General features: G+C 28.2%; 2 protein-coding genes across 2 annotated transcripts; one reads left to right on the top strand and one right to left on the bottom strand.

Moving 5' to 3' along the window:
* Positions 1-536: 536 nt before the first annotated feature.
* Positions 537-1,921, bottom strand: LOC111029647 (transcription initiation factor IIB). The gene is made up of 2 exons (XM_022308745.1): positions 1,722-1,921; positions 537-1,635 (listed from the first exon to the last, which is right to left on the bottom strand). The coding sequence occupies exons 1-2, from the start codon at positions 1,735-1,737 to the stop codon at positions 716-718; spliced, it is 936 nt and encodes a 311-aa protein (XP_022164437.1). The 5' UTR covers positions 1,738-1,921; the 3' UTR covers positions 537-715.
* A 182-nt stretch (positions 1,922-2,103) lies between these two features.
* LOC111029646 (elongator complex protein 4) lies at positions 2,104-4,740 on the top strand. Its single transcript, XM_022308744.1, has 8 exons — positions 2,104-2,284; positions 2,416-2,572; positions 2,715-2,750; positions 2,920-3,035; positions 3,215-3,434; positions 3,752-3,993; positions 4,065-4,253; positions 4,573-4,740. The coding sequence occupies exons 2-8, from the start codon at positions 2,443-2,445 to the stop codon at positions 4,672-4,674; spliced, it is 1,035 nt and encodes a 344-aa protein (XP_022164436.1). The 5' UTR covers positions 2,104-2,284; positions 2,416-2,442; the 3' UTR covers positions 4,675-4,740.
* Positions 4,741-9,298: the final 4,558 nt, after the last annotated feature.

Raw genomic sequence — 9,298 nt, 5'->3', positions numbered from 1 at the left:
AGACACATTTTTATTTTTGTCACAAATGCATTTTTTTTAGGGTAGAACCATTGATTAAATATACAATAAAATAATTATAATTATAATTATAATATGTACATATAATTGTATATTTAATCAATGGTAGAACATTATAATACACACAAATGCAAACCAATGCTCTCTGGCAAGTTTGGCTCAACAAGTAAGTCCTACTGTAGACACTATATCACTATTTTTTAATATTTTTTGCTGGGATAAGAAGTTAAAATTTTGACACCACACAGTTTTCTGCCTAGAGCACTGCTTCTTTTGTACCTAGGTTATATTAATACTAAATTTAAAAACATGTCTTATAAGTTATGACTTACTAGTATAATTGTTCTGTTCAGTTATTTAAATTAGTCAATGGTTACTGGTTAGCAATAGATTAGAGGTTCACTTTAAATAGGAAAAATTAAATTAAAACTTTTAACAGAAGATAAATTATGTTAGTTAATTAAGTATAAAGTAGTACTACTCGTGTATTGTACCATTTACATAGAAAATACATTATGTAGAAAAGACAAATATTTGTTTATTTTATAAAAATAAAAATACAAACAATATATTAGTCTCTTATTTTTTAGTCCAAACCTTAATAACAATAAATTGTACAGTAAAATTATGAAAAATATATTTGTGGGATTTTTCATAAATGTTGTTTAGTTGAATAATACTTATTTATTAGGAATATTTAGGATGTTGGAAGATCAGAAATCTGGGTCACAAACTTAAAGTCTTCTGGGAATAGTAAAGTAGCATTAGCTAATATCAGTTTATATGACTGCTTAATTGTGACTTCTGCAACACCAGCAATGTCCCCAATTTCTTTTTGTGAACGTTTTTCATCAGATGCTTGGGACGCCATAAATATTGCTGCGGCCGCTACGGATATAGGAGAACGACCTGGTACAATATCGTATTCTACTGCTTTTTTAGCAATATGAGTAGCTGCCCTCTGGACCATGTTTGGTAATCCCAAGTTACAACAAAATCTTGACATGAAATCTCCAGTTGTTATCAAATCAACACTGGTTTCCAATGCTTTTAATATTAATTTAAAAACTCTTCCAATTTCTTTTTTACTAACTTTGCTTACAGCACATATTTCTTTGAATGTACGTGGCACACCTTCTTGTCTACAAGCAATATACAAGCTAGCTGACGCAATCGCGTCATTTGATCGACCTTTAAGATTTTTGCCATCATGCACTTGTTTGAACAGCACATTGGCTCTATCCACAATATTCCTTGGCAAATTTATGCGATCGGCCATAAGGCCAATTTCTCTGTACGCATTAAGTAGCGAACGATTGGTTGAACAAACCATACCCTTATTTTTATACTTCATACCACCGAACTCATCAAATGATGCGTCGCCCCTAGAAGGACCGACCAGTGTTGACAAATCAGAACCATTGAGCAATGGATTTTCTGCCCCTCCAACACGTGAAGGATCAGCGCTATTGCTGCCTTTGTCATTACTGAACGTCCTCCATTCAGAACCGACATCTATCACTCGATCACCGACCACAAGCCCGCATTCTGAACATATTTGATCGCCAGCTCTGTAATCTTCAATCAATGGGGCATCTGGGTGCTGTTGACATTGCACTAAACCAAACAAACAATTTTTTTTAACCATAGCACAATATGAATAGTACAACACTTAAAATTTAAATAAGAATTTTGTAGCTCACCTAGATTTTTCGACATTATTCTGAACTTAAGTAACACAGGAATAGAAACGATTGTTACATTAATTGAGCTTCTACTTTTTGCATCACTCAACTTTCAATAAATTCGATTATAATTTATAAATATTAAATATTAAATACTCAATACAATATATAAATAGTTTATGTTTAATTTGTCTATTGTCTTGGGTTATTAAATATTGACGTTTTTATTGCACAAAATTCATTTATTTAAGAATAAATTCATTATCATTTCCATTACTAAATCAACGTGACGACGTCGTGACATATAAATGACTTCCAATATACCTGGTTAATGGTACCATATAGTAGCTGATTATCATATTTATAATACCACAGACTACGTTACTAATCTGTGATAATAAAGTGATAAGCACGAACTAAAATAGTAAGATCACGATTCACGATTTAAGCATCGGATATTCGTATTTAAGAAATTATACTGGCCATGACTCATGAGTAAACGTTTTTACTTTGGCATGATAAAAGTATTTAGATGCAGAATAAATAATTACTCAAAAATCAAAAATCAAAATCTTACATAGGTATCCAATTGTTAGGCTAGGTGTAGATAGACTATTTTTTTCTTTTATTTATTAATATTAATGTCACAGATTAAATATACTTTGCAATAAGTGTAGAATTTATGCTTATGTTTTTTAATTGGTTTGCTTAGCTGAAATAACCAGCTATATTTCCCATTATGTCGTTGAATTTGCAGTCACACACTATCAGCCAAAGAAAAAGTTTAAAGTTAAAAGGTACAAAAACTTCAGTGACCAAAAATCAACTTTTGATTTCTACTGGGATAGTATCGCTGGATGCTGTTTTAGGTAAGTAAATTGACTATGAACAAATTCTACATTTGCTTATGAATTATGATAAATATGTTGTTTAAATTATTTAATTTTTTTTTTATTTAAATACATACCAATTTTTACATCACAGATTTTTTTTTCTCTTCGATTTGTTTAGATGGTGGTATTCCAATAGGCACTGTGGCTCTTATTGGTAAGTGTTGCAACTTTTTATTTTGTATACTATACCTATTGACCTAGTATAGACATAATATTATGATGATGACTATTTACTGTCGAATATATTTTTATGTATGAATCGTTTGTATATTTTTATTGCTTTTGGATAATATTTTAACTGTTATTATTGTTTTTGTATGTAGAAGATGAAAGTCATGGCCGAAATGCAGATTTGGTTACAAAACATTTTATAGCTGAAGGAGTTGTATGCGATCATTCTATTATAATTGCGGATATCGAAAAGAAACCAGAAGCAATTGTAATATTTTTTTTATTCTGTTTTCTATTATGGTTTATAAGTAAATTAATATTAATCTGTCTTAGGATTCCAAATAGCAACTACCTAATTCGTTATGTATTGTATAAATGACAAAAATTAGGTTGAATTGGTATTTTGAGTAGACTTAAATTCATTTATTTATTGGCTTATTGTTCTAGGCAAATGATTTACCAAAACCAATTCAAGAAGAGAGTTTTCAACCAACTGATAGTATTGCTGAGGATTTTAAAATAGCTTGGCGCTACAGGCAAAATCCTATACAAGACTCTAAACCACACCATACTTCAATATCTTTTGGACATACATTTGATATTTCAGCTAAAATTCCTGTGGATGAATTACAAAACGTTGGGTATTGGCCAAACGAAGAATCAGAAAGTATTTATTTGGATACTTTTAATATTTTTTCACAAATTATGATACTCCCACAATATAGTGTTATCAGCCATAAAAAATACTTGAACAATTACTCTTTTCACAAAATTATCTACTTAATCAAATACAATTTTTAATAATTTAATAGTAATTTACTATTTATTCTGATAATTATAGAAATGGTACATTTGTTACTATAAAATGAAATCCACAAAATCCCAAGTTATTATTTTTTATAAAATAATCAATTTAATTGATATATATGTATACAAGCTGTAAGTAATTTGTGGGTATTGCCTTGTTTTTGTTTCAACCTCCAGGTCTCAGTTACTACAATCTACTAAAAAACTTAAATACAATTATAACTTCTGGCGGTTTTAGTACAAAATTTCCTGTTGAAAAAAGACGTGCATTAAGAATAACCATTAGTAATTTGCATTCACCACTTTGGGATACCGAAGGTATGGATGTGGTTACATTTTTGTACAAGCTTCGAATTCTTGTGCGTTCTTCTTATGCTACTTGTCTTGTAACATATCAAGGAGCTCATATATTTGATGATGTAAGAATTTATTTATTTAATTTCCTCATGCTTCATCATAGTAACTTCATGTTTTTGTTTGTTTTTTTCAGATGGTTAAATGTCGAATGGAACATTTTGTGGATACAGTACTAATTTTTAAACCAATAGAACTAAGTTCATGTGTGGACTATAATGGGAAGCTTATTATTGGCAAACTAGCGTCATTTAACACATTTTTATATGAACCTCTATCTGTAGATTGGGCTACTAAACTCACAAGAAAAAGACTATGCATTGAGGTATTATAAATATTGTATTTTCAAGTACCTACTGACTGAACAATGTTGGTATAATCTAATAATTATGATTATGCATACTACCAGAGCTACGAATTTCATGATTTAAGTAAAAATTAAAAATAATTTCTTACTTTAAACAAATCTGATCAAGATTTACTACAATAAATTTTATTAGGCATAATTTTATATCTGCAACTACAGCTTGAATCGGAGCTCTGATGATAACAATTTAAAATTGTATACCAAATTTAAAACATAGTCAATTCCCCTCAGACATTTTCCACAAAATACTAATTAAAAAATATATTTATTTATTTAGAAATTACATCTTCCTCCATGCTTGAACAATGGCGATGATAATGAAAATGCTCATACTAAGCAATTGGCATGCTCTTCAACAACTTCTGTGTTAAATTTTTAATTTACTTAACCTAACAGAATTTAAAATTGTTATAGCTAAAGAAATAAATATTTTTTTGTACATTTATGTTTGTTATGTTTTATATTTATATAAACCACAGGCTCAAATAATTATGAGATTTAAAAAATTAGTAAGCCAACTATTTGAATCTAGGTGAAATTGCTGTCCAAAGGGTTGGTACCCAAAATAAATTTTTTAAGTTGAGTTTGTGGTTTTTCATTTATTTGCTGATACAAATAAACAAATATATTTGATATTTGTCTGATAATGAAAATCTATTGAAAAGGGAACTGCCACTCATATTACTACGATCATAAAAATTTAATTTGACTCTCCGGCAGAAATTTATTTTTTGATAAAAGTAGACAAACTTAATAGGAATCTTGTATTAAATTTTTAAATCTTAGATAAAAAAATAAAAACTTAAATGTATTTCTAACCCAAAATAATTTGGTAATTTTCATGATATTTAAGAATTTTGCCAAAATTCTAAGTTAAAAAGCTCTTAAAAATGATTGTGCAATTATGCTCTACATTTTTTTAAATTTTCAGTAACAACAACTTACGAGGAACCTTGTATTATATTAACAAGTTTTTCGACGAATACTAACCTTTCGACTATACACTAATATTGGTATTTTTCTGTGGGTTTCTTTCTTTAACCCACGTGTAACAAACTAAGTGTAATAATGTTATCACCAGGAGACTTTTCTATCTCAGACAAATTAACACAACGAGACATACACATTTTATATAGGTACTTCATAAAACATTTATACCATAAAAAATCTATATGTAAAATACTACAATTGTACAAATATTAAGTCTTAGACAGCATAAGTTCCCCCCTAGGCCTTTCACTAATATACATGATTTAGATTTTGGAATCAAATTGTAATTGACTTAATTGATTTTAGTTCTTAGTGTTCTTACTAGTGGTGAGTGAGGGCTGGTCACTTATTTATATAACAATGGTTGGTTCTGTTAAACATAAATTGTCTTTGTTGTGTGTGGGACACAGAGATAGATAAATGGTGCATTAAAAATCTGAGATCCCCTTAAATGTTATCAAGTTGAGGAAGTTGTAGATTGTAGACAGTATTAATATTTACTGTGACAATAAAGTATGATTGGAAGTAAAAGTAATAACCAGGGCTGTGAATTTAATGCACTAAAATAGTTTAAAATATGCATGCATTTATGCACTAAGAACAGGGAAATTATGAATTAAAATATGCATTGAAAAATTTAAAAATGTTCATTGTAGGTACACTTAAAATTTAAAAAATGCTCAATTTATTTCTTAAAAATCTTTTGAAAATAATAAACAATAATTAAAAATGGTTTCAAAAAACATTTTTTTTAATTATATAGTTAATCTTGCAATTGTCCTATACCAACTGAGAAAAAGAAATATTTGACACATCATATTATAGATTTCTTAGGTTATATGTATTCAGATAAAAAATATAAAAACATTTTAAGAAAATAACCATTCATAAGAAGAAATCGTGAAATCATGCAATTATAATATGCCTTTACCCGAAAATATGCAAAAACGATTTCGTATTTAAAATAGAAAATAATCAAAACAAATTTTGGTTAAATCCATATTATTTTACAGTTAACCGAAAAAAAACATGCAAATGTAACTAATTCACGGTTCTGGTAACAACAGCAGAAAGAAGACGTTGATTACGAAAATTATATGCAATCAAAATTCAAAATCACAACCACTTAAAATAAGCAGAAAAAATGTAGTTTAAAAATGATAATTATTTTTAGACATATAGCCCATATAGGTCTTACTGGTCATAGGCATGAATGCATGATAATTGGTGTCAGAGGAATTTAAAATACAAATTGTAAAATAAATTAATAGACATTAGGAAGCATTCAAATTTTAAATTTTTATAACAGTGCAATAATACATGAAATTATTAAAAATAAAAAACATTTTAATTATTTTAATGGGTAATTAAATATAAAAAAAAGTGTTGGGGGTGGGGGCGAATCCCCCACGCGTTTGTTTGCTACCAACTATTTGAGCCCCCCTTAATATTTCAAAGGATCTCCACAAAAATTTAAATGATAGGTACTTTATATATTGTTGTAATTTAAATTTTAAAATTACAAACTATTTTGGTTAAATTGTTATACTTCATTTCATTATCTTAATGATCAAATCTCAAGCACGGACCTCCTTGATATACAATTTTGTAATATACTATATATCTATGGTTTTATCATATTGACGTAGTATAAATTATGTTGTAATCCGTGGCGATTGTTTTAGTAGTTGCATAGACGCAATCGATCTAAAATTTCAGTTATAAAATAGCTGCAGACATGAACAAGAAACATGAAGCGATCCGTACGGTTTTTTTTTCATAATAAATCTCAATATTTTCAGACCTAAGTTCAGTCGTATGTCTGATTTATTCCGCAGTGCACACACAATATTCTGCCGAAGCCCGAAAGCGTCGATGTTTAAAGTAATTAATTTTGGTTTCATACTTTTTTGGTGCTTAAATTTATTTTTTAAATAAAAATTTAATTTCATGAAAAATATACTACCCATATGTACACACATATTATTTTATTTCTGAGATAAATGCATAAAATACGAGAGATCAAATAATATACAAACGCCGCTCGCCGTCGTCGTTTTTCTGCTCCCTGATCGTAGGGTAATTTTATAATTATAACCTATTTTTTAGTACTTGAAATAGATATTCATTATACGGTTTAATTAAGAAATACCCGTTATAAGTGATTACTCATAAGACACAATTTTAATTTATAACTTATAATTTTTTTTTAATCCAAAGTTAGCTGTTACACGACACTATTAATTTAGTGTTATATATATTTCATTGTTCTATAATAATATATTAATATTACATTATATTATAGTTGTATCCAAAAAACAAAAATGTTCACAGGGTGGTTCAGTGTCGGCCTGGTACCTTAAGGGCCCCGGACACATTTCTTCAGAAGAGCCCTCAAAAATGTTTTTTCATAAAATTATTAAAAATGTACTTATAAGTAGTGTAAAATATTATAATTTTTTAAAGGTACCATATATAAAATTGACCATTCACTAAGTTAATAATATATTATTCTAAAAATTTTTTTACATATTACATAATATAAATAATACCTTCTCACTTGAACTTAATATTTTTTTTAATGTGATTCAAATTCAAAATTAATTGTGCATTTGATTTTCTTTTTATCAGTAATTTTTTTAGTTCACTAGATGAGTTAGCAATCGTATCAATCAACTCATCTGAGTCAATCAAAATATCCTTTTCAATGGACATTAGCATTAATGGTACTGGAATTCCGTCTGGAGGTCGAAAACTATCTACTATTTACGATAACAATAATCACTCACATAGATAACAAAAGTTATCACATAAATACATAATAATAAAAAACCTATAAATGATAAAATCATACAATAATATTAGTAATAATAATATTCATTATCCAATATTTATATTTCTGAGTACCATTGGGGGCGGCCCCCCCCCCAACACGAATACGGCTGAGGGCCCCAGACGCGTTTCCGGCCCAGCGGCCATGGCCAGGCCGACACTAGGTCAACTCACTATCCTAAAAAGTAATCACCTCGTATGAGTGATTATGAAAAATAAACTTTTATACTAGTATAGGTATCTTTATATAATATAATAAATAGTAATGAAATAATAGACACAGGCGTTCAAATATTCTAAAACTTTGTAGTTATTCCAACCTGGGTGTATACGAGTTAAAAAATTTAAGTTATGTCAATTTTAACTTTTTAACTTCTTTTAGATTCCGAGCGGAGCGATGAATGTTTTGATTTTACAATTTATTATTTTATTTTTTTTGTTTCTGTCATCACATTGATTTGGGAGAGTGAAAGTGCTTAGATTTTCTTCAACAAGCATCTTTACTGGTAGAAATGTGAATAGTATCGGTACTTCAGGGGGTCAAAAGTAAAAAATTCTCAATAGTTTTCAAAAGCGGCAGGAAAAACAAACAAAAAAATTAAGGAAAATTAAGGAAAAAAGCGAATTTTTACGGAAACCCGATTTTTGACAAAATCGATTTTGGTTTTTCATGTAACTTTCAAAAAAAAAAAAAAAAAACCGTGGAAATACATAAAATTTTTACTGAATACTTATAACGGCGTTTTCTATAAACCATACAATTTTGACACCAAATATTTATAAGCGTTTGAATTTTGAATTTTGACAAAATAAGTAAAAGTCACGAAAATGTGCAAAATATTTTGAGTTAGAAATTCATAAAAATGTTTCGTTTTATATCTAAGTTTTTAAAACTTAATACAAGATTCCTTATAAGTTTGAAAGCCTTTACCAAAAAAAAAAATTCTACCGGAAAGTCGAATTAAATTTTTATAAGCATTTGAAGTTGAAATTTTGACAACATTGGATATTCACTCCATTTCTCATATAGTGGTTTTTACTTATTTTTTTATAATGGAAAATCCAATAATTGCAGATATTTGAAATTCATATCATTTATTTATATTTTCAATTCATATACTTAATATAATTTTACTGTTTACAAACAATTTGAATTTTGAATTTTTTTAGTTTATTTAGTT

Source organism: Myzus persicae, unplaced genomic scaffold, assembly GCF_001856785.1.
Source record: "Myzus persicae strain clone G006 unplaced genomic scaffold, MPER_G0061.0, whole genome shotgun sequence".
Taxonomy (NCBI): Eukaryota; Metazoa; Arthropoda; class Insecta; order Hemiptera; family Aphididae; genus Myzus; species Myzus persicae.
The sequence above is the reverse complement of the archived record's forward strand: the minus strand, read 5'-3'. Positions and strand labels throughout refer to the sequence as shown.

Bases quoted from the DNA above. Each gene is read 5' to 3' on its own strand.
- LOC111029646 (XM_022308744.1), top strand. From the start codon at position 2,443: ATGTCGTTGAATTTGCAGTCACACACTATCAGCCAAAGAAAAAGTTTA. The intron at 2,751-2,919 runs GTAAGTGTTGCA...TTTTGTATGTAG, and splicing joins AGGCACTGTGGCTCTTATTG to AAGATGAAAGTCATGGCCGA. The intron at 4,254-4,572 runs GTATTATAAATA...TTATTTATTTAG, and splicing joins GAAAAAGACTATGCATTGAG to AAATTACATCTTCCTCCATG.